Source organism: Furipterus horrens, unplaced genomic scaffold (genome assembly GCF_987537825.1).
Source record: "Furipterus horrens unplaced genomic scaffold, mFurHor1.1.pri manual_scaffold_6, whole genome shotgun sequence".
Classification (NCBI taxonomy): domain Eukaryota; kingdom Metazoa; phylum Chordata; class Mammalia; order Chiroptera; family Furipteridae; genus Furipterus; species Furipterus horrens.
The window spans coordinates 85,787,957-85,811,297 of record NW_028327176.1 but is presented as its reverse complement, the minus strand read 5'-3'; the positions used below and the strand labels follow the sequence as shown (position 1 = coordinate 85,811,297).

General features: G+C 56.3%; 2 protein-coding genes across 2 annotated transcripts in view; one reads left to right on the top strand and one right to left on the bottom strand.

Moving 5' to 3' along the window:
- Positions 1 to 19,357, top strand: part of TNXB (tenascin XB) — a 44,880-nt gene extending 25,523 nt beyond the window's left edge. Inside the window, exons 13-37 of the mRNA XM_090280785.1 lie at positions 429 to 734; positions 1,932 to 2,231; positions 3,446 to 3,733; positions 4,200 to 4,508; positions 5,056 to 5,370; positions 5,497 to 5,820; positions 6,201 to 6,524; positions 10,357 to 10,689; positions 11,056 to 11,379; positions 11,925 to 12,202; positions 12,333 to 12,745; positions 14,016 to 14,341; positions 15,277 to 15,567; positions 15,875 to 16,210; positions 16,400 to 16,522; positions 16,640 to 16,783; positions 16,985 to 17,104; positions 17,194 to 17,337; positions 17,425 to 17,555; positions 17,692 to 17,824; positions 17,918 to 18,069; positions 18,161 to 18,257; positions 18,349 to 18,510; positions 18,586 to 18,749; positions 19,080 to 19,357. Coding sequence (XP_090136911.1) covers positions 429 to 734; positions 1,932 to 2,231; positions 3,446 to 3,733; positions 4,200 to 4,508; positions 5,056 to 5,370; positions 5,497 to 5,820; positions 6,201 to 6,524; positions 10,357 to 10,689; positions 11,056 to 11,379; positions 11,925 to 12,202; positions 12,333 to 12,745; positions 14,016 to 14,341; positions 15,277 to 15,567; positions 15,875 to 16,210; positions 16,400 to 16,522; positions 16,640 to 16,783; positions 16,985 to 17,104; positions 17,194 to 17,337; positions 17,425 to 17,555; positions 17,692 to 17,824; positions 17,918 to 18,069; positions 18,161 to 18,257; positions 18,349 to 18,510; positions 18,586 to 18,749; positions 19,080 to 19,172 — 5,930 coding nt within the window. The 3' untranslated portion in view covers positions 19,173 to 19,357. The remainder of the gene's footprint in view (positions 1 to 428; positions 735 to 1,931; positions 2,232 to 3,445; positions 3,734 to 4,199; positions 4,509 to 5,055; positions 5,371 to 5,496; positions 5,821 to 6,200; positions 6,525 to 10,356; positions 10,690 to 11,055; positions 11,380 to 11,924; positions 12,203 to 12,332; positions 12,746 to 14,015; positions 14,342 to 15,276; positions 15,568 to 15,874; positions 16,211 to 16,399; positions 16,523 to 16,639; positions 16,784 to 16,984; positions 17,105 to 17,193; positions 17,338 to 17,424; positions 17,556 to 17,691; positions 17,825 to 17,917; positions 18,070 to 18,160; positions 18,258 to 18,348; positions 18,511 to 18,585; positions 18,750 to 19,079) is intronic.
- CYP21A2 (cytochrome P450 family 21 subfamily A member 2) lies at positions 18,899 to 21,751 on the bottom strand. The gene is made up of 10 exons (XM_090282143.1): positions 21,515 to 21,751; positions 21,342 to 21,431; positions 21,097 to 21,251; positions 20,917 to 21,012; positions 20,716 to 20,817; positions 20,536 to 20,622; positions 20,265 to 20,465; positions 19,903 to 20,081; positions 19,723 to 19,826; positions 18,899 to 19,636 (listed from the first exon to the last, which is right to left on the bottom strand). Exons 1-10 carry the CDS (start codon positions 21,711 to 21,713, stop codon positions 19,377 to 19,379), a joined length of 1,473 nt encoding a protein of 490 aa, XP_090138269.1. The 5' UTR covers positions 21,714 to 21,751; the 3' UTR covers positions 18,899 to 19,376.
- Between the last annotated feature and the right edge of the window lie 1,590 nt (positions 21,752 to 23,341).

The window sequence follows — 23,341 nt, the reverse complement described above, 5'->3', positions numbered from 1 at the left end:
GCAGCGGCTGTGCGAGGTGGGGCGGCCAGGAGATGGCAGGTATGGGCAGAGCCCCTGAGCTTGGGTTTGGACTGTTGAGTTTGGGACACTGATAAGGCACCCAGGGAAGATGCTGACCAGTCTGGAGGTATCACGAAGGTCTAGACAGTGGGGAGCCATTGAGGCAGGGATGGAAGCTCAGCCACTTTCCCAGGTTTCAGTGATGGCTGACACTGCTCCCAGGAGGCTCAGCCCCAGAGCCTGGCAGGGACTTAGTGAGTGGCTGTTGGCCAGGCAGATGCTGCCAATCGGTTTAGTTTTACATCAGACCCACCTCACAGGCACCACAAAAACAAACAAACAGGAAAAAAAAAAAAAAAAAACAGACATAATTACTACCAAGGGGAAGAAGGCCTTTTCCTAAAAGCCTCCCACAATCTCTGTCACAGCTCCACAACCAGAAGAGATGCCTGCAGCCACCAAGCCCCACCTGGAGCCACGCCTGGGGATCCTGACAGTGACAGATGTGACCCCCATTTCCGTGAGCCTCATGTGGACAGTCCCTGAGGGCCAGTTTGACTCCTTCTTGGTCCAGTACAAGGACAGGGATGGACAGCTCCAGGTTGTTTCTGTGGCTGCAGACCAGCATGAGGCCACTATCCCCAACCTGGAACCCGCACACAAATATAGGATGCACGTCTACGGGCTCCGTGATGGGCAGCGTGTGGGCCCTCTCTCTGTGGTAGCTGCGACAGGTGAGTGAGGGGCCAGGCAGTGCCCGACCCTGGTTATCCCGAGTCTCCTACCTGCAGCCCCTTGGGTCCTGCCTTGGTGGCCTCTGCGGGTTCTCCTGGGGTCACAGGCATCCTAGTCCCTTCCCTGACCCCTTAGCTCCTCCCCCAGGCTGGAACTTTCTCTGCTTTCCAGCCCCATCTCCACTCCACCCCTTCCCCAGGCAAGAATGTCTTCCTCTCACCTGACCCAAATCCAGTTCAGAGGGTCTCCCTCTCTGACTGTCCATAGTTGTTTCTTTCCTTTTCTTTACAAGCCCCTGTGACTTGGACATGGCTGCCACCTCCCTCACTGCCCTATTTAGTTGGGGTTAAGTGGCACTCATCCCTTGAGTCCCTTGTCAGGCACTCAGCCCCCTCTGGAAGTGGCCCTCACACTTGACCTCTATGGCCTTCCCGCCCCTCATGGCTTCCTAGACATGGGCTTGCACTGTTGTTTTGCCATGGATCCCCTTCAGAGCAGTGTTTTTAAAACTATAAAATAGCCCTGGCTGCTGTGGCTCAGTGGGTTGAGTGCCGGCCTGCGAACTGAAAGCTTGCAAGTTCAAGTCCTGGTCAGGGCACATGCCTAGGTGGTGAGCCAGCTCCCCAGTTGGGGGTGTGTGAGAGGCAACCAGAGGCAACCAATGTTTCTCTTGCACATGGATGTTTCTCACCCTCTCTTTCTCCCTCCCTTCCCCTCTCTGTAAAAAATAAATCAAATCTCTAAAAACAACTATAAAATAAAATGCATAGCATTACAAGGGAAACCAATTGTATTGATATACAGTTAATCAAAATATTTTTAAATTCAAGTTTAAGATTTAGTAATACAGGGACTTCTTTATTCGTTCATTAAATAACAAGACTTAGTGGCACATTTGGAAGTAGTGATGCGTGTAACCTGTATTGTGAAGTCTCTGAAGTATTTCTAAGTTGATGTGAAAACATCTGTGATTCCTATTGGTGACAGAGTCACAGGTACTGCTAGTACACTGTGGTTGGTTTCCTATATTTATCATTGAAGGAAATGCTACATTTCATTTAGAGGTCAGTGAAAATAAAGATGTAATTGTCTCCCATCTCAGTTCCAGGCCCCTGAGTCCCTGGGAGCCCAGAGCCCTGTGGGGAGAGTTGTCTTTCCAGAAGTCTCAGCCTGTTCTTTGTCTTCCCCGATACCAGTGCCCCTCCTACCAGCCCCAGCCACAGAGTCCCCCCAGGAGCCGCATCTGGGGGAGTTAACAGTGACAGACGTGACCCCGGACTCCGTGGACCTCTCGTGGACAGTTCCTGAGGGCAAATTTGACTCCTTTGTGGTCCAGTACAAGGACAGGGACGGGCAGCCCCAGGTGGTGCCTGTGGCCGCAGACCAGCTAGAGGTCACCATCAGAAGCCTGGAGTCCAACAGGAAATATAAGTTCCTGCTCTTTGGGATCCAGAAAGGGAAGCGAAGTGGCCCTGTCTCTGTGGAGGCAAAGACGGGTAAGAGGGACCCCCTGAAGCTGAGCCTGAGGCCTCTCTTCACACTGTTTGATCTCCTGTCCCACCTGCCAGGCCTCCCCTTTGTCCTTCTGTTTCATTGGCAAAGCTGCCTGGTCCAAGGCACATGAGAGCCAGGACAATGGGCCAGTCCTGGATCCATTCCCCTGCTGACTGTCCCTGACTTCTCATACTCCCTACTCCTGTTAAATGGGGAAGACCTTTCAGATCCCAGCCTGGAAGGAGGGACGTGGGGAACAGGTGCTGGGGGTAGGGGAAGTGAAGGGAGCAGAGCCTTCCCTGCCTCCCTGGGCCCTGTCAGCCCCGTGGCACCATCACCTCCTGAGAGTTTTGCCACCTCCCCTCCGACTCTCACCCAATATCTTACCCTATTGACTCAGGCCCATCAGGTCCCATATTTTTCCTCCCCTGTCCTCCTATTGGAGCCTCAGAAACTGGGGACCCCAGGAGTCCAGGGCTGGTTGCCCAGCTGTGCCCCTTTCCTGGTTTTCAGTCCAGGCCCTCCCCTGCCCCGGGGGGCTCCCTGCTGCCAGAAAACTTTTGCAATAACAATGCCGTCAGCGTCCTTGCTATCCAGGAAGGCAGCGGGCCAGCCCCTTCTCAGGTCTCAGGATGGTTTCTTAGGCTGGCATCACATTCCTTTCCTGTCTGACCTCCCCATATTCTCCCTGACCCCTCTTCATGCATAGGCAGCCCCCTTCCACCAGGGCCTATGAGGATCACCTCCATCATATCATCATGCCTCCCCACCTGCTCTCTGTCCCCATCAGAGATCTTGTGCCTCCCTTGATTGATGTTCCTAGGACCCTCAGATTTCCCCAGAAGTCAGCAAATCACAATGAGTGGGCTCCTTGGTAAAAGGAGATAAAAACACACCAAGTCTGTGACAAGCTGCATCCTGCCAGGGAACTAGTCTCTAATTGGTGGGAAGAATCTAGACAGCAAGAGGATTAAGATAAGCAGCAAGCTAGGGCATCTCTTTTCCCAGAGGTGTCTTAGGACAGAAGACCCCTCCTGATTGTTTAAGTGGACAGAGGCTGAGGCCAGCTGGGGATGGTGGTACCACTGGAAGGGTGATAGAAACATTTGGGGGAAGGACTGATCATTTGGGAAGTTCTGGGTTTTTCAAACTCCAGCGAGAGGCAGTCAAGTAGTCACTTTGGAAGATAAACACAAGAGTTGTTCCTCTCTGTCAGCTGCTCAAGGTGACGCCAGCCCAGGGGCCCCACCCCGCCTCGGGGAGCTGTGGGTGACCGACCCCACCACAGATTCACTGCACCTCTCCTGGACGGTCCCTGAGGGCCACTTTGACTCCTTTGTAGTCCAGTTCAAGGACCAGGATGGGCCCCGGATGGTGCCTGTGCTGGGTCACGAGCGCTCCGTCACCATCACCCCTCTGGACAGCGGCCACAAGTACAGATTCCTCCTTTATGGCCTCCTGGGCAAGAAACGCCACGGGCCCCTCACCACTGATGGCACCACAGGTGAGGTCCTCCCCTGAAGGGTCTGCCTCTGTTCCTGGAGGCCCTGGGGAAGGTGTCTGGCACTCTTCCAGGCCAGGGCTGCATGTAGAGGCAGACATGACTCAAAGGCCACTCAGGAGGTTTCCATGGGAATTGGATTTGAAAAATGCATATTATGCTTTAAAGCTTGCTCTGCTTTCCTTATCTCTTACTTAACTATAAACAATCTGTAGCTAAAAATGTGCAAAGCCTTGCACCTGATGCCAGTGTGGCGTCATGATGTTTGTGCTAGCTGCCATCAGAGCTGATACTGGTTCCACTTGCTCTGGCTGGGGTCCAGTCCCCCTTCTCCTTGCATAAGCCCATAGCACCAGCCCTTTGGGATTCATGTATCAAAGCCCAGGCTCTAGACCTCTCACTCCTGCCCTTCAAGATCACCAAGACATCCAGAAACATCTCAGCCATTTCCTCTATGTCTATATCTCAGAGACCCAGGGTGCTGTGGATGATGCTAGAACAAAGCGTCCCCCAAAACCCCATCTGGGGAAGGAGCTGCAGGTGACCAACGTGACACCGGACTCTGTGGACCTTGCATGGATGGTCCCTGAGGGCCAGTTTGACTCCTTTGTGGTCCAGTACAAGGACAGGGATGGGCAGCCCCAGGTGGTGCCCATGGATGGCAACCTCAGGGAGGTCACGGTCTCGGGCCTGGACCCCTCCCGCAGGTACAAGCTGCTGCTCTACGGGCTGCATGAGGGCCGGCGCGTGGGGCCCATCACTGCCATCGCCGTGACTGGTGAGTGTGGCTGTGGCCAAAATAGATTATTCTTCCTTCCCGCCAGGCTCTCCTGGCCTCACCCAGCCACACCATTTCTGAGCTTCCTTTGTTTAGGGAAAGGGATCAGCTCTATGGAGGTATAATTTACATACAATAAAATTCACCCATTTCAAGGGAATAATTCAATGAATTTAGACAAATGTATAAGTCATGAAATCATTATTTCAACTGAGTTGTAAAACATTTCCCTGGGCCCGAAGTTTGCTGTGTCCCTACCAGTCAGTTCCCCTAATGCGAGCCTCTGGCACTGCAAATTGCTTTCTATCATAATTGTTTTGACTTTTGCAGCATTTCATTTACAAAATCACACAGTACATAGTTTTCTGTGTTTGGCTTCTTGTACTTAGCATCATGCTTTTGAAATTCCTGTGTATTAATAGTTGACCCCCTTTATCACTGACTGCTTGCCTTCACCTCCTGCCGTCCTTCCCTCCTGCCCTCCCCTTGGAGAGACCTGGTGCAGCAACAGACCCATTACCCACCTCTACCTGTCTCTCTGAACCAGCCCCCAGGGAGGAAATTGAAGCTGAGAACACGGCCCCAAACCCTCCAGAGTCTGAGCCCCACCTCGGGAAGCTGACCGTGGACAAGGCCACCCCGCATACCCTGCACCTCTCCTGGACAGTCACTGAGGGAAAATTTGACTCCTTTGAGGTTCAGTATATAGACAAGGATGGGCAGCTCCACATTGTCAGTTTAGGGGGCAACGAGAATGACATCACCCTCTCTGGACTGGAATCCAACCATAGATACCTAGTGAATGTGTATGGTTTTCATGGCCAGCAGCGTATGGGTCCTATCCAGGTGGAATCTCTGACAGGTGAGCAAGAGGAACTCTGCCCACCCTTCTTCCTTCCAGATAGCATGAGAGCCGAGAGGAGAGCAGAAGCCTCATGAACACCTGCCTCTCACTTAGGTCCTTCTCTCTCTTCCTATCTCTGTTTAGTCCCAAGGGAAGAGGAGGATGAACCTGCAGAACCTTCCACCACGAGCCCTGAGCCTTCCATCAAGCCACGCCTGGGGGAGCTGACTGTGAGGGATGCCACCCCCGACTCCCTGCACCTCTCCTGGATCGTCCCCACGGGCCAGTTTGACCACTTCCTGGTCCAGTACAAGAACGGGGACGGGCAGCCCAAGGTGGTGCGGGTGCCGGGACAGGAGGATGGAGTCACCATCTCGGGCCTGGAACCTGACCACAAGTACAAGATGAACCTGTATGGCTTCCATGACGGCCAGCGCCAGGGCCCCGTCTCTGCCATCGGGGTGACGGGTGAGTGGATGGTGGGCGCCCCAGGGTGGGAGCCTGAGGAGGATCACACTCTGTGATGGGTGAGTGGGGTGCAGGGGGCCCCTCCACTTGAGGCTGAGCCACGGTGCCCTTGACACCTCCCCCTGGGCTCCCTGAGGACCAGCGGGTCCCCCTGGGCAGAGAAAGGCCTCTATGAGCTGTGCTGGCGGCTGCCCTGGTTCCCCACAGCGGACCCCCAGGATCTGGGCATGTTTGTGAGGTTGTGCTGAGCAGGACCACCCAGCCCCCAGGAGGGGCTTCTCTGCAGTGACCTCAGGGTCCAGTCATGACCACATCTTGGGAGCAGACTGAGGACATCTCCACAGTCCCTGCCTCACCCTCCCTGTGTCTGTCCTTCTCAGCTGCAGAGGAAGAGACCCCCAGCCCCACAGAACCCAGCACGGAGGCCCCAGAGCCCCCCGAGGAGCCCCTCCTGGGGGAGCTGACAGTGACAGGATCCTCCCCGGATTCGCTGAGCCTCTCCTGGACCGTCCCCCAGGGCCGCTTTGAGTCCTTCACCATCCAGTACAAGGACAGGGACGGTCGGCCCCAGGTGGTGCGCGTCGGGAGTGAGGAGAGCGAGGTCACCGTGCGGGGCCTGGAGCCGGGGCGCAAGTACAAGATGCACCTGTACGGCCTGCACGGGGGGCGGCGCGTGGGCCCCGTGTCCACTGTGGGCCTGACCGGTGAGTGGGGGTATGCTTGGGTGATCTCAGGAGAACTACTCTTTTCTTATGGGTCATAACCTCATTGACTGTTCCATTTCACCAGTCCGCGAGGGTCCTGGCCCACCTCTCCTTTCATGCCCTCCCTCTGCGGCTCCAGGCCATGGTCCACGCCTAGTGGTTTGGCCTTTGCCAACCTACAGCATCATCATCCGCACTAGTATGGACGCCTCCTGATGGTCAGCCACTGGCCTCCTTTGCGGGAGAAATGTGTCAGGCACAGGCCGAGCTTGATTTACCCGAATTTTTGTTTCCCAACTTAATTACAGCATTCTTTGTTATACCAAAAAAAAAAAAAAAAAAAAAAGAAAAGAAAAAGAGAAAAGAAAAGAAAGAACCCAACATCCTGCCACATGGGAATGGTTAAATAACTTGACAACATCTATAAGATGAGCTATTATGCCATCATGGAAATGTGTCAATGTAAGACAATTACTTTAAAATACTACATTGAAAGAGGAGCCCACAATTTTTTAAAAAGTGCTGGCCACAATCACTTGAAAATAACATGCATGGGAAAGACATTGGAAGGAAACATACCCCACAGGATGCATGTTTGTGAGACAGGATAGAATGTTCCAGAACTCTTTTCTGTTTTAGTCTATCCTGTGTTATCCAAATTTTCTTAAATGACATGCATTTCTTTTATAATCAGGGAAAAAAATTTAAAGATAACATCTTATCCCTTACACTGCTTGCCTTTTACCCCAATCACTCTTGCAACTTATTTCATTTCTAATTATGAAAAAGACAATTTCTAGTCCCTAAGGAATAAGGGGGAACTATCACAAGGTGCATTCAGTTCCAACCGTGCAGTCTTTTCTAAGTCATTGTCAGCCAGATTCTTATGCCAGGTGAGAGTATTTCACAAGAGTTCCTCTGGATGTGGAAGAACCAAACCCTCTGAGGTGGATCCTTCGGAGGGCAGGTTGCTGCCTCTGTGACACCAAGTGAGCAGCTCTGTGGCGTTCCCACACCTCTCCTGAAGATACTGCGCACACAGGAGCCATTTCACTCAGTCTTCCTAACTCCTGGGCTATGGGCCTCTTCTATACCTGTGTTCACAGCAGTATTGGGGGAGGGGAGAATCAGGAATTCATTAGAAAGTGGACGTTAGAACAATTCACACCATGAAGGTAAGCTGTTAATTCTCATTCACTGCTCTGTTTTTTTTACCCTTTAATAAAGCGAATCCCAAACATATACAAAATACAGTGGACCCACGTCACCCCTCCACACCTTCCACTGGATTAATAATTTTCATAATCCAGTATTTCTCTTTAAGTCTATATTTTTCTAGTAAAAAGAATATAGGAACATGATGGAAGTTTTGAAAACAAGGAAAACGTCTCTCATCAGACCACCTTTTGACCCAATAGGCACCATTTGTAACAATGTGCATAACATCCTCTCTGCATTTTTGAAAGTTGCATTTTTGGCTCTGACTTTCTTTTGTACTCAGGTGACATTGGGAGCATTTATCTTGTGGCTATACAGCCTGCATTAATCATTGCTTTAATGGTTATTTGATGCTTCGTGGTGAAAGTGCCATAACAAAATTAATCACCTCCTGCGGATCTCTTGATCCCTTGACACATTTTGCTGTCATGAACAATCCCATAATGAATTCCTATGATACAACTTTTTCCTGCTTTTTAATAATTTTCTTAGCATAGCTGCCCAGAAATGATATTATTGAATCAAAGCAAATAAGCACTATTTTGGCTTCTGTCATGTGTCCAGATTGCCTTCTGAAGGTTTATGCCAATGGGCATGTACAGGAATTTGGGAGCCTGTCTCAGCTCCCTCCACCGAGGAGCTTTGCCAGTGGCTACAGCTTGAACAGTATTTCAGCAGGATGGACTTTGCTGTCCCCACAGACAACACCAGAGAAGCAAGTTACCATCTAAGCCTCTACCCCCAATCCCTTAACTTAGCTCCCAAGGTGTATGAGGATGAGACCCCCTTCCCCATGGAGGTGGATGAGACCCCCAGCCCCACAGAACCCAGCACAGAGGCCCCAGAGACCCCCGAGGAACCCCTCCTGGGGGAGCTGACAGTGACAGGATCCTCCCCAGACTCGCTGAGCCTCTCCTGGGCCGTCCCCCAGGGCCACTTTGAGTTCTTCACCATCCAGTACAAGGACAGGGACGGTCGGCCCCAGGTGGTACATGTTGGGGGTGAGGAGAGCGAGGTCACCATGCGGGGCCTGGAGCCAGGGTGCAAGTACAAGATGCACCCGTACGGCCTGCATGGGGGGCAGTGTGTGGGCCCCGTGTCTACTGTGGGCCTGACCAGTGAGTGGGGGACAGGCCCTGGAAGACTTTCCCTTTATTGCCATCTTTGTGAAAACAGCACTACCCCACCTGCACGTCACCTTTTGCACATCAGTGGCCTGGGCATCTTGGTAAAGGGCAGATTTGTTTAGCAGTTTTGGGCTGGGGCCAGAGATTTTGCATCCCTAACAAGGTCCTCCGGGATGCTGCTGCTGCTGCTCTGAGGACCACACTTTGGTAGCATCTCCTCACAACAAAGGGATCAACATTTTCTTAGAATTTATGGGAGGGAATCGTACTGGCATTCCTGGTCTGTCCCAGAGCCTCAGCACTCTATGGCGTGATTGGAGGCTGTGACAGAGGACAGGGGATGCTCAGAGAGCAGTGTCTTGCCTGCAGCACCCCGACCTCATGGTTCAGACATTACCAGACTTATGACTATAATTGGCCAACTAAGATGGGGGTACCCTGAGCCAAGCAAGCACTGTGGGAGTTCACAGGGGTCGGCCTTGAAGTTGGCAGAGAGACAAGGTCTTATACTAATGGGGCTCATGGTCAGGGAAGACAGGCTGTGAACCAGCAAATCAGCCAAAGGAGGATGTGGATATGACAGAAAGTCCTGGGGCAGTGAGGCCTAAGACAGCCTGTCCACAGCCACCCACAGGACAGCTGAGACCTGAGGTCAGGCAGGTGTCAGCATGGTGGTAGCACGATAGGGCTGTGTGTCAGATCAACAATGTCACAACTTGTGCAAAGGCCTGGGAACGGGGAACACCAGGGCACATGAGAGGGTTTTGGGTGAAATGCTCTGAGTAGAGGGACAGCCTTGAGATGGGGGTGGAGAAGTAGGGGCAGCTCAGGAAGCGGGGACTCCTCTGGGGATCCAGAGGGTTGTGCACAGTTTTAAGTAAGACCGATTCGACTATCAGATGTGCACTTAAAGTTTAATTCTGGTCCCCTGTGCAGAGGGGACAGGCGGGATGCAGAGACACCAGGAGGGAGGGAGGAGCACGGGTGAGAGGTGAGGGTATCCCTAAACAGGAAGGCTGGGCTGCAGGTGTGGGTAGTGAGGAGACGCAACAGGGACTTCGGACAGAGTGAAACGCTCTGAGTCTGATGACAGCTGAGGACAGGGACAGAACCAGGAAGATTGCAGGTTTCTGGTGGGGGAGGGCTTCTGAACTGGGAGCAATGTCATGAACCAAAGGCAATGAGATGCCAGCGAGACCCCAGTAGAGGGAGCCTAGGGCACAGTGGCCACGTGGACCTGTATTCAGAGGAGGGGCGGGTACTGGAGGAGAGGGAGACGCACAGGGGTGTTGGCAGGTGGTAGGTGAGGCCGAAGAGGAGAGGGTGACAGTGAGGAAGGAGACATTAAAGGGATCGGAAAGACTCAGAGTGAGAGCCACTGTGGATGGCAAGATTCTTTTCCTTATTATCTTATTTTTGCAATAGACCCCTGATCTGCTGAACCGAGAACTGAGGAGATCTCTCCTGTCCCCCGTGTCTTTCTCCAGTTCATCCAGCTCTAGATTATGAAGCCAGGACCACCCAGGTTCCGCCCACCACAATCGGTGAGCCTTCCATCAAGCCACGCCTGGGGGAGCTGACTGTGAGGGATGCCACCCCCGACTCCCTGCACCTCTCCTGGACCGTCCCCACGGGCCAGTTTGACCACTTCCTGGTCCAGTACAAGAACGGGGACGGGCAGCCCAAGGTGGTGCGGGTGCCGGGACAGGAGGATGGAGTCACCATCTCGGGCCTGGAGCCTGACCACAAGTACAAGATGAACCTGTATGGCTTCCATGACGGCCAGCGCCAGGGCCCCGTCTCTGCCATTGGGGTGACGGGTGAGTGGATGGTGGGAGCCTGAGGAGGATCACACTCTGTGATGGGTGAGTGGGGTGCAGGGGGCCCCTCCGCTTGAGGCTGAGCCACGGTGCCCTTGACACCTGCCCCTGGGCTCCCTGAGGACCAGCGGGTCCCCCTGGGCAGAGAAAGGCTTCTGTGAGCTGTGCTGGCGGCTGCCCTGGTTCCCCACAGCTGACCCCCAGGCTCTGGGCATGTTTGTGAGGTTGTGCTGAGCAGGACCACCCAGCCCCCAGGAGGGGCTTCTCTGCAGTGACCTCGGGGTCCAGTCGTGACCACATCTTGGGAGCAGACTGAGGACATCTCCACAGTCCCTGCCTCACCCTCCTTGTGTCTGTCCTTCTCAGCTGCAGAGGAAGAGACCCCCAGCCCCACAGAACCCAGCACGGAGGCCCCAGAGCCCCCTGAGGAGCCCCTCCTGGGGGAGCTGACAGTGACAGGATCTTCCCCGGACTCGCTGAGCCTCTCCTGGACCGTCCCCCAGGGCCGCTTTGAGTCCTTCACCATCCAGTACAAGGACAGGGACGGTCGGCCCCAGGTGGTGCGCGTCGGGGGTGAGGAGAGCGAGGTCACCGTGCGGGGCCTGGAGCCGGGGCGCAAGTACAAGATGCACCTGTACGGCCTGCACGGGGGGCGGCGCGTGGGCCCCGTGTCCACTGTGGGCCTGACCGGTGAGTCGGGGTGGGCAGGGTTTTCCTCTGCCCCTTTTTGCTTTCCCCCTTTGAGGTCAGCACTCCTTACACATGGGCCCTTGCCCTGTCCTTTCTTACATGGTGCGATGTCCCACGTGATCCTTGAATGAGTGGAGACTGGTGCAGACAATCGTCAGGGTCGGGTGGGCATGGAGCCTGTGCCCCATACATTTTAGCTTTGTTTCTTTCCTCACCATCCGGAACCTCTAACTTGCTGATTTGTTAGTCTGTGGCTTCCTCAGGCTCCCTGTCTGGGCAGTATAGTGGCTCAGATGTGGATGTGGATCCAGGCTCTCTGGGTTTGAGTCCTGTTCTGAATGTACTGATTGCATATTATGCAAATGTGTTTTAACCTCCGCAGCGGCAGGTCCCCTACACAGTGAGGTGATGCTGGTAATGGCACCTACTGCACCTGTCGTGAGTGCTTACACAGCACCTGGGACCCAGTAAACACCTTCGGACAATTAGCTCAAATGTTTGTTTCGGGAAGCATTCCCTCCCTGGGACAGGGTCCTGCCATTGAGTCCTGAGGCTCCACTGCTCTGTTCCAGCCCCGCTGCCCACAGAGCCCCTCAGAGCGCGCTGCCTAGAGGAGCTGGCTGTGGCGGCCATGAACTCAGACACAGTGCGCCTTTCCTGGACGGTGGTCCAGCGCCCTTTTGACTCCTTCCTGGTCCAGTGCAGGGATGTTCAGAGGCAGCCCCAGGCAGTGCCCGTGGGTGGGAACCAATGGAAGGTCACCATCTCTGGTCTGGCCCCTGTCCACCAGCAAGTACAAATTCCCTTTGCTCCTGGCGCCTTTTGACCTTCCTTCGCCCCCTTATGGTGACAATGAGAATGTCATCTTCTGTGCTCCACACTCCAGACCTCAGAGTCTCCAGACAGACCCATGTCTTTACTGGGTCCAGTGAAATCAAATACTGCCCTCCCCTTTACCCCTCATCCTATCCTTTCCCTGCTCCTCCTTTCCTGAAGGAACTCTACTTTCTTCCCTGGCTCCTCTTTTGTCCCTAGGCCTCTGCTTCCCCATTCCTGACATATGGTCTTGTGGAAGCTCTGTCTGCTTTTGTCACCATTTCTGTCACTCTCCATCTGTCTCTCTCTCTTTTTCAGTCCCAGTCACAAAATCTTCTCCTCGCCTGTGGGAGCTGACAGTGACATATGTGACCCCAGACTCCTTGGGCCTCTCGTGGGTGGTCCCCCAGGGCAAATTTGACTCCTTTGTGGTTCAGTACAAGGACAGGGATGGACAGTCCCAGGTGGTGCCCGTGGCTGCAGATAAGCTGAAGGTCACTGTCAGGGGCCTGGAGCCCAACAGGAAAAACAAGTTCCTGCTCTACGGGCTGTCAGGCAGGAAGCAGCTGGGCCCCTAGGCTGATGGCAACCACAGGTAAGCCCCAGCCCTGCGCCCACCTTTCCTAGATGCTTCTCATCTGAGCTGGCCCTGTGGCCTTCCCATGAAGTATATTCTTCTCCTTCAGTCTTGACATGACAATCATAACACCAAAAGCAAACACTTATTGAGTCCCTATTACATGCCAGGCACTGTTCTGAGCATTTTCTATGCATTATTTTTTCCATTCACTGACTGGTAATGTAATAAAAACAACCCAAGCTTCAGAACCAAGCAGGTCCATGTTCAAATCCCGATTGCCAGCTGTGTGGCCATGGGCAAGTCACTTTCCTTTGAACCTCAGTTTCCACACTTGCATAATGATTATGGATAATATATACTGGTGCTCAATAAACGTTCACATCCTCCTCCTCCCTATCCCAACTCTGTGGCAAGAGGTGGAAAACAAGAAGAGTTTGGCTGCAAAAAGACTATGGAAAAATCTGGTGTCACTGTGCCCATGATTCAACCCCCCAAGGAAGGGGAGGAGGTAGGTCACTGACCCTCACCCCACTCCCAGGACCATGAGTCAGCCTGGCCACACAAGGACGAGGCACACGGCCAGTTAGGGCTTGGGCCCTCCAACTTCGTAATTCTCTTCCCTGAACCCTCATCATGGTGACTGGATACAGACTTCTCCTTCGACCCTCACCAGTCAGTTCCTACCCTCGGCAGGTCTCTTCTGTACTCTGCTCCTGGCTTCTCCTCCTGCCCCCACTATCCCCCCCCACCCCCGCCCCCTGCCAGCTTCAAGGTCCCAGGGTTAGTGCAGGGCTGGGAAAGTGTATGAAAGGAGGGCCCAGGCTGATAGCAAGAAAGGGGTCAGACCAGGTGATGGCAGCCCATGAGCTTGACTGGCTGGCTGCCCAGCCTGGCTCTTACTGTCAGCATGACAACCCAGGTACCCTCTGAGAGCTTTCCTCAGTTCTGGCCACATCTCTGCTCAGGGGACTGAGGGTTAGGGGGAAACTGAGGCCCTTCTTGGCAGCCCACCATCCCTCTCTCATAGGTGATCTTGTATGCATTTCTTGCAGTGTGCTCACAGTACAGATGGAGCGGGGGCAGAAAGGGGTTTGAGCAGTGTCCACTGGAGGAGACCAGGCTACACACAGGACTGGAGCAGGCCTGTCTCCTCAGGTGGCTGTCCTTGAAGCCACACCTCAGGGACTGTTTCTCAGACCCTCGAACCTCCTGGAAGTTGCCAAGGTTGAGGTGAAGGCAGCTCTAAGAGCACCCCCCACAACCCCACTCTCCCCACAGCTCCCCTGGAGGAGGAGTGGCAGCCTCCACCCCGCCTAGAGGAGCTGACAGTGACAGATGAGACCCCACACTCCCTGCGCCTTGCATGGACGGTGGCCCAGGGCCCCTTTGACTCCTTCATGGTCCAGTACAGGGCCACAGACGGGCAGCCCCGGGCAGTGCCTGTGGCCGCAGACCAGCAGGAGGCCACCATAGACGGCTTGGAGCCTGGCAGGAAATACAAGTTCCTGCTCTACGGGTTCCTAGGAGGAGAGCGCCTGGGCCCTGTCTCTGTCGTGGGAGTGACAGGTGAGTGGGGAGACTGTCCTGCATGGCCCTGACAAGCCGACCTCTGAGTTTGGGCTGAAGACATAGGAACAGGCAAGAGTGCAGAGGCACGTGAGGGAGCCCTGCCTGGGGCCCAGAGGGAGGTGCCAGGAGCCAGCTCGGACAGTGACCAGGGCTCAGTCGAAAGCAGGAGCCAGGCCAGGAGAGGCCCAGGCAGTGGTCCTCATTCTCCGGACCCCTTCAACCAACACCACCCCCATCCCCTCCCCAGTGCGTAGCTGCTCCCCCTTCCTCCTCAGGGCACTCCTACATCCCCTCAGGGTGGCCTTGCCCAGACAGGGACAAAACCTCCAACCACGGATGAGTCAGGAGGATTTTCTCAAATAGAAAAATTACTAGAAAACAAAACAGCAAGAGGCAAAGGAACCAGCAGAAGTGGCTGTGTTGGTGGAAGGGGCTCCTCCTCCAGAGGTACTAACCCAGCTCACGTCAGTCCCACCGGGTAGGTTTGCCCCTTGTTCACCATCCACTTTCATCCTCGGCTCTCCTCAGAAAGGAGGACCGTGGCTGAATTTGGGAGCAGCCAAGTTAGTCCTGCCTCAGAGGCAGCACAAATTCAAAGCCAGCAAAGGAGCCCACAGAGGAGCCATGGGGCCACAGTGTCGACACCCAAAGAGGCCCACAGTAGCAGGCCTCACCACCAGAGCAGAGATTTGGCAAATTCAAGAGAAGGAAGATGCAAAGAGCCTCAGTCCCTCTCTTCTCTCTGCCTGGCTTCCATGACCAGGACCTGTAAAGTCCTCACCTCAGCCCGGGGCCACCCAGGAATTGGTGCAATGGTGTTGGGAGGGCCTGCTATGCGCACACACACACTTGCAAACACATGCATGCACCTGCATGCACATGCACAGACATATGCACACACACTCAGCCTCTTCCCTGGGCTTCTCCCACAGCCCCAGAAGAGGCCCCTGAGCCTGCAGAAGGGCCCCGCCTGGGGATGCTGGCAGTGACTGACAGGACCCCGGACTCCCTGCGCCTCTCATGGACGGTGGCCCAAGGCCTCTTCGACTCCTTCGTGGTGCAGTACTGGGACACAGACAGGCAGTCCCAGGCCTTGCTTGTGGGTGGTGACCAGAACAAGGTCCTTGTGTCAGGCCTGGAGCCAAGCACCCCCTACAAGTTTTTCCTCTACGGCCTCCATGAAGGGAAGCGCCTGGGCCCTATTTCAACCGAGGGCACCACAGGTACCGTCAGGCGAGGGCCTGCATCTTAGCCTTCCTGCCTCTTGTCTGGGCCTGGGAAGGGTAAGGTGTGCCCAGAAGTGGTGAGCACAGGGAAAGAATGTGAGGAGGGAGAAAGTGGGGACAGGTTGCCCTGGCTCTGCACATATGTGTTGTCATTATGGGTCCTACTGTGGGTGCCAGCCCCACGTTAGCTCCACTGTACAGATGAGGAACTAGAGGCCAGGCTGCATGGCAGAAGGGACCTGCCCCAGGTCACCCAGCTGGTGTGCTTCCGCCTCCAAACCGTTTTCCCACCCACTCTGTGCAGGGTCAGCTCCTGCTGGTCAGACCCCAGGGGAGCCAGGGCCCCGGCTCTCCCAGCTGTCTGTGACTGATGTGACCACCAGTTCTCTGCGACTCAACTGGGAGGCCCCCTCTGGGGCCTTTGACTCCTTCCTGCTTCGCTATGGGGTCCCATCAACAAGCACTCTGGAGCCGCATCTGCGTCCCTTGCTGCAGCGGGAGGTGACAGTGCCAGGGACACGGCGCTCGGCTGTGCTTCGGGACCTGCGTCCTGGGACCCTGTACAGCCTTACACTGTACGGCCTGCGTGGGCCTCACAATGCCGGCAGCGTGCAGGGCACTGCGCGTACCCTGAGCCCAGGTGAGGCCCATGGCTGGGAGCGGGTGCCTCAGCCAGAGAGAGGCTGGTGAGTGGGGCAGGGAGTGAGGAATGCAGAGAGATTTCTATGTCTGTGGCTGCAGCTGGTGGCCTGGGACGGGGGTGGGTGGGAATCCTGCAGAGGAGCCCCCAGCTCTTGCCCTCACCATCATTACTTGGTTCTCCTCTCAGTTCTAGAGAGCCCCCGTGACCTCCAGTTCAGTGAAATTGGGGAGACCTCAGCCAAGGTCAGCTGGATGCCCCCACCATCCAGAGTGGACAGCTTCAAAGTGTCCTACCAACTGGCGGAAGGAGGTGACACCCTTTGCCCATGTCCTCACTGGCTCTCATTTCTCCACACCCTCCGCTCTGCCCACCCTGCAGCCCCTCCTGGCTTCCCTAGCAACCCTGTAAAACCCACTGTGTTTTCAGGGGAGCCACAGAGTATGCAAGTGGACAGCCAGGCCTGGACCCAGAAACTCAAGGGGCTGGTCCCAGGTGCTCACTATGAGGTGACAGTGGTGTCTGTCCGAGGTTTTGAGGAGAGCGAGCCTCTCATAGGCTTCCTCACTACGGGTGAGATCACCTCATGGGCTGGGCCAGGGTGGTCGGGGGAGTGGAGAACCGGAGGCCGTGTGTGGGAGTTAGTTCGGTAGCTGGAGAGGGGAGGGGTGTTGGAGGGTCAAGTCTCAGACCAGAGGCCCAGCAGAGTTTGGGAAGGAGGGGTGGGGAGAACAGCAGGGGTCCGCTCTGAGCCCCTTCCATTGTTCCCCCAAGTTCCTGATGGCCCCACCCAGCTGCGAGCACTGAATTTGACAGAGGGAACTGCGGTGCTACACTGGAAGCCCCCTCAGGCTCCTGTGGACACCTATGACATCCGGGTCACAGCCCCAGGCAGTGAGTGGGGCTCAGGCTTTTGGAGGGGACATATTCTGGGAGGGAGAGCAGAGGCAGAGCAGCAGCTGCTGATACTCCCCTATGCCCAGCGCCCCCTCTACAGGCCTCAGCCCCCGGCAGCGCTGTGGACTACCCCTTGCACGGCCTCACGCTCCACACCAACTACACAGCCACTGTGCATGGCCTTCGCGGCCCCAACTTCACCTCTCCAGCCAGCATCACCTTCATTACAGGTACCTCCTGTGATGTGTGTGGGATGGGGGAGGACAGGTGCAAGGAAGGTCCTCATCTCCCTCTTCTCTTCCTCCTTCCTCTTCCAGGGTTGGAGGGCCCCCAGGACTTGGAGGCCAAGGAAGTGACCCCCCGCACAGCCCTGCTTACTTGGACAAAGCCCCAAGTCCCACCGACTGGCTACCTGCTCACCTACGACACCCCTGGTGGACATACCCAGGTGCCCCCACCCCTGCCCCATTGGCCAACTCCCCTCCCTGGGTTCTATTCCAGGAGGCGCTGCTTCTGTTTCTGCCTCTCCTGCTGGGGCTCCACCTCCCTGTCCCCTCCTGACCTGCCCCTTCTCTGTCCCACAGGAGATCCTGCTCCCAGGAGGCATCACCTCTCACCAGCTCCTGGGCCTCTTTCCCTCCACCAGCTACAGAGCCTGGCTCCGGGCCATGTGGGGCGAGAGCCTCACGCTGCCTGTGTCCACCTCCTTCACCACTGGTACTTGGGTGCTGGGAGCTGAGGTGGGAGCTGAGGGGGCAGCTGGGGTCTAGGGTTTAGAAAAAGGACTGGCCCCTCTCTGTCCTCTCCCAGGTGGACTGCAGGTTCCCTTCCCCCGGGACTGTGGGGAGGAGATGCAGAATGGGGCCGGCACCTCAAGGACCACCACCATCTTCCTCAATGGCAATCGCGAGCGGCCACTGAATGTGTTTTGTGACATGGAGACTGATGGGGGCGGCTGGCTGGTGCGTAGCAGCCGGAAGCCCAGGGACCTGCACAGGGCCAGGGCTGTTGTACCAGGAGCCACAGGCTGATGGTGCCCCACCTGCTTCCCAGGTGTTCCAGCGCCGTATGGATGGACACACGGACTTCTGGAGGGACTGGGAGGACTATGCCCATGGTTTTGGGAACATCTCTGGGGAGTTCTGGCTGGGTCAGTACCTCACAGGGATTGGGGAACCAGGGAAGGGGTGGGGGCCCTGTAGACACCAAGGCCCCGGTGAGAGCACGCTCCCCACCCCCAGGCAATGAGTTCCTGCACAGCCTGACGAGAGCTGGTGACTACTCCATGCGTGTGGACCTGCGGGCCGGGGATGAGGCAGTGTTCGCCCAGTACGACTCTTTCTGGGTAGACTCAGCCTCAGAGTACTACCGCCTCCACCTGGAGGGCTACCACGGCACGGCAGGTGAGGGCTGGGCCTGGGGGCTGGGTGGGGGTGGGGCAAGGGAGGCCCTCACTTCTTTCCTCACCCACTTGCCAGGGGACTCCATGAGCTACCACAGCGGCAGTGTCTTCTCTGCCCGAGACCGAGACCCCAACAACTTGCTCATCTCCTGTGCCGTCTCCTACCGAGGGGCTTGGTGGTACAGGAACTGCCACTATGCCAACCTCAACGGGCTCTATGGGAGCACAGTGGACCACCAGGTGAAGGGTCTGGGGGCAGACGCAGCTGGGGCGGCTGGGGCTCGGCCCGCCTGGGGGTGACACGCAGTGTGACGGGACCAGTTACTACTGAGCCCTCAGAGCTCTCATCTGTGAAATAGAACAATGATGCTCTTGCACCAGTATTTTGAGGAGATAATTTATTGGATGGAAAGAGCCAGTTTAGGATTAAGCTTCACTCTTTTGCAGTGGAGGGCTACGGAGGCAGCAGGAAGGGAAGAAGGCTGATTTCTGGGAATCAGCTTCCCAAAAGGGCAAGGGTGGGAACAGATGGGATGTCTGCTTTGACTCTCTCCTCAACCTCCTTTCCAGGGAGTGAGCTGGTACCACTGGAAGGGCTTTGAGTTCTCCGTGCCCTTCACGGAAATGAAGCTGAGACCCAGAGGCTACCTGGCCCCTGCCTAGGCTCACCTCTCCCGCGCAGGTATGACTGCCGAGCACTGAGGGGCCGCGAGGAGAGAGGAGCCAGGGCCCACCTTCGCCACCCAGCCATCAGAGGAAGCCTTCTCCACCGCGATCTCACAGCACTATGTTTACAGGGGGGAGGGAGGGTTGTACGGGAGCAATAAAAGGAGAAATGAGGCACTAGGCCAGCACGTGTCCTGCCAGTCACTGACACTCGCCCAGGCCGGGGGCGTGTGCTCCCCGGGGCTGCAGCCGCACCTGGAAAGGCTGCACCGTGAGGTTGACGCCGCCCTGGGGCTGCAGGGAGGGCAGGGCGCCTGCGGGCGGCAGCAACGTGAACGCCTGCAGTAGGCGCGCCAGCACCACGAACAGCTCCAGACGAGCCAGCGGCTCGCCCACGCACACGCGCGCCCCGCAGCCGAAGGCCAGCGCGCTGGGACTCCCACCGGGGGCCAGGAAGCGGTCTGCGGGGGAAGAACAGGCCTAGTCGGTGGCTGCCAGGGACCGGCCCGCTCTGCTTTCACCCGCGGGCACCAGGCCCTGCACGCACCAGGCCAGAACTCGTGCGGCCGCTCCCACACCGTCTCGTCCAGGTGTGCACCTTGGAGGTTGGGGATGACAACCGTGCCCTCGGGGATGTCGTAGCCGAAGATGCTGATGGCAGGATGGAGTTAGAGGCCCGCCAGGACCCCGTCTGCTGTCCCACTCACCCCTACCTCTTGGGAGTCACCTGCTGGGCCGAGTGGTGCGGTGAGGCAGAGCCAGGGGCACGACTGGCCGCAGGCGCAGCACCTCCGCAATGGTGGCGTTGAGCAAGGGCAGTCGCGTGCGGTCCTTGTACGGGACTTGGGAGCTCCAGGCCCCAGGGCCCAGCTCACGGTCCAGCTCCTCCTGCAGTCGTTGCTGAACCTGGGAAATGGGGGCAAGCCTAGTGTGGGGCCCAGCCTTGTCTCTCACCAGTCTCCAGCCATGTTCTGGAGCACCCACAGGAGCCTTTGTGCCAATTAGGAGAAGCCCCCACCCCGTGCTAACACAGTCTGCACCAGGGTAGAGTGATGGGTGGCCAGGAAGGAGCCTGCCCCCAGGGCACACCTCAGGGTGGTGAAGCAAGAACGCCACAGCCCAGGAGAGGGTGGTCGAAGTTGTCTCTGTGCCACCGATGAAAAGATCCACCACAGACATATGCACATGCCCTTCGAGGAGCTGTCCAGGGCCCTCCTGCACGCTCGTCTTCCCCACCTCCTGGAGCATGTAGTCCATCATGTCCCTCCAGTGTCCAGCCACCATACTCTCCTAGGGAGGGGAGAGCCGGCCTGAGTGCCTGGCTGCAGGCTGAGGGGCCCGGTCCAAGCACAGTGCCCACCTTGTGCCGCCTCAGCTGCTCCTCCACAATGTGGTCCCTGTTCTCCACGGCCTGCTTCAGCCTCCAGAGGCCAGGGTTGGGGAAGAACTGGGCAGGGGGCAATAGAGTGTAGCTGCTGGGAAGGAAGCCTATCCCCTACCCACTCCCAGGAACCAGGGTGTCTGGGCTTCACCTCCTCACCCTGAGAAATGGAAAGATGTCCAAAATTTGGATGGACCAGTGATCCCAGGTTTTCATCAAGTCCTGGACACAGTCATGAAAGACATGTACTAAGGTATCCTCCTGAAAGAGGAGGGAATCCTTTCAGTGCAGGACAAGGAGGGCATCAGGGAGAGGCTGAGGGGTGGGTCCAAGCATATGTGAGCATGGGAGAGCCTTGACCTTGTCTCCAAAGGTGAGATAGCAGATGATGCTGCAAGTGAGGAAAGAGAATTCCTCTTGGATGGCTACAGGGGCACCGGCCTGGGCTCTCATGCGCTGTGAAGAAAGCATGGACTGAACAGGCTGGGCCTGCTGGGAGAGGAGAGGCTGCCCTGGGGTGACCATGGGGTCCAGCCTCACCTCACAGAACTCCTGGGTCAGCAGCTCCACCAGGGGCTCCATGGAGCTGCGCATGCCCAGTAGCAGGGCAGAGCGGGTGAGTCTCTTGTGGGCCTTCCAGAGCAGGGAGTAGTCCCCAACTGAGAGATCCTGATTGTGCCGAGACACCAGCTTGTCTGCAAGTAGGGGAGGGGGTTGAACTGACCAAGGGAGCCAGAACCTGACCTGTCCTGCCTCCCCCAGCCCCAGCTTCTCCCACCCCTTACAGGATGGTATCTGGGGTCTGCCGGCAAAGTCCACCCACTTCTTGACCATGGCCTCCTCAATGGTCCTCTTAGAGTTCAGCACCACCACACCTGGGGGAGCACCAAAGCAGACATCAGCAGACAGCACACTCACATCCCACTGTGGTGGGGTCAGGCAGGGAGCAGGCACTCACTTTGTAGCCCGAGGTGGAGTCTGTAGATGGGCCCGAGTTTCTGAGCCAGGCCAAGCAGATAGATGGGGAGGTTGGGCTGCAGCAGGTGCAGGAAGCCGGGGGCAAGAGGTGGGAGGTGGAGGTTCCTGAGCTTCCACTGGCCCCACAGCAGGCGGGCACCCACCAGCACAGTCAGCAGCAGCAGCCCAATGAGCAGCATGACCAGAGACCCACGCAAAGGCCCCCGCCTGGCCACTTATAGCTCTGGAGGCCCCACCATCCATCTTGCTGCTCGGGTTGTTCTGGGGCCCCCATTGACTCCTTTCCTCAGGCCCCTGCCCACTGTCCCGCCCACAGAATAGCACATTCTTGGAATGGCAACAGGCCTGTTGGCCTTGGTTAGTCCATATTTCAAAGAACAGGCCTTTTTGCTTTCATCCATCAAGAAGAAAGGAAGGAAAGGGCAACCCTGACCTTTCTCCCACAGCCAGCATCAGTTTTATGGCCCCACACCAGCCATGCAGGAAAATGTGTCCACAGTCTGGCCTGAACCCTCTCCCACTGCCACCCACCCTGGGACCAGCTTACTGCTGCAGAGTTTGTCTCCAAGTGAAAATGTCAGTCCCAGACTCATGTTCTTTTAACTCACAGATAGGTAAACATGTGGTCTGGTTTGCCTGGGTTTTCCCACTTTATACCTGTAGTCTCGTGTAATTATCAGCTCCCATTTCACTCTCAAAAGTTGAAAATGAAGAATTATATGGTCCCCAACTTGGAGTTCTTACCATATGCCTGATACTTTTTGGTTGCAAGAAAAAGAGACCAGCTTGAGGGACTTGAGCTCAGAACCTGAGAGCAGGCCAAGGATAGGGAGCATGGAGGGCCCCAGAGACAGGTGTTTCCTCCCTCTTCATCCCTCCCTCGGGTGCAGGCAGAACAGGACTGCCTTTGGGGTCAGAGTCCATAGGTAGCAGGTCCAGCCCAAGGGCAAGTAAGGTTTCCCAGCACAACTCAACATGCCTCCCATGATTCCAGTCCCCAGGAAGGAGCTCAGTAGCCACTGCTGGGGTCAGGGGTCCAGCCCTATCCTGAGAGCTGTAGCCATAAGAAGTGGGGTCCCATCAAACCAAGTAGGACTATCTGGGGCCAACTTTATGGGTGAGGTGGAAGCTGAGGGACTTTGAGGAAAGCCGTGGGGAGAGGCCATGCCAAAGAGGAGGAGCATGGCTCAGTAAGAGGGTAGGGCCTCCTGGGGGTTGAAGGCTTGGAGGTGACCTGAGGCCCATGCCATTCCCCAATTCCTCATCCCTGGCTCTGTGAACTGACCCCAACACCCAGGGATGGAGGGTCCTCCCCTCAGAGTTTTGCCCAGAGCACAGGCTGTGCCCTGGAGAGCCTCACTTGAGGCCCAGCTGTTCCATCCGCTAGCTTGGAGAGTTAACTCTGGAGTCCTAGTGGAAGAGCTCAGGCTCCGCCAGGATCCATGCCCAGGACTAGGAGAGAACGCGGGCCAGGGTTTCTGGGGTTGGGCAATGCTGCCTTGCTCAGACCAAGACCAGGGCTTGCCACAGCTGCAGCTGAATCCCTGGCTCTCACAAATGGGTTTATGCCGCCAGCATGGTGACCGGCTTTAGGGAGTGAGACCTGATGGGCAAGCACAACGCCATGTAAACCACAGCCCTGGGAAGGCTCTGAAGCACTGGGAAGGTCAGACCTTCTCCAAGTTGCATGGAATAGGAGAGGACTCCATTCTAAAGGAGAGTGATTGGGAAAGCTGGCATGTTCGTGGACATCTCTTCCACACGCACACACCCAAATCCAAATGCAGAGCCCCTAAATGTGCTCTGT

Excerpts from the sequence above, each read along its gene's own strand:
- CYP21A2 (XM_090282143.1), bottom strand. The coding sequence starts at position 21,713 with ATGCTGCTCATTGGGCTGCTGCTGCTGACTGTGCTGGTGGGTGCCCGC. Across the intron at positions 21,252-21,341 it reads CAGACCCCAGATACCATCCT|ACAAGCTGGTGTCTCGGCAC; the intron begins GTAAGGGGTGGG and ends CCCTACTTGCAG. Across the intron at positions 20,466-20,535 it reads AGCAGCTGAGGCGGCACAAG|GAGAGTATGGTGGCTGGACA; the intron begins GTGGGCACTGTG and ends TCCCCTCCCTAG.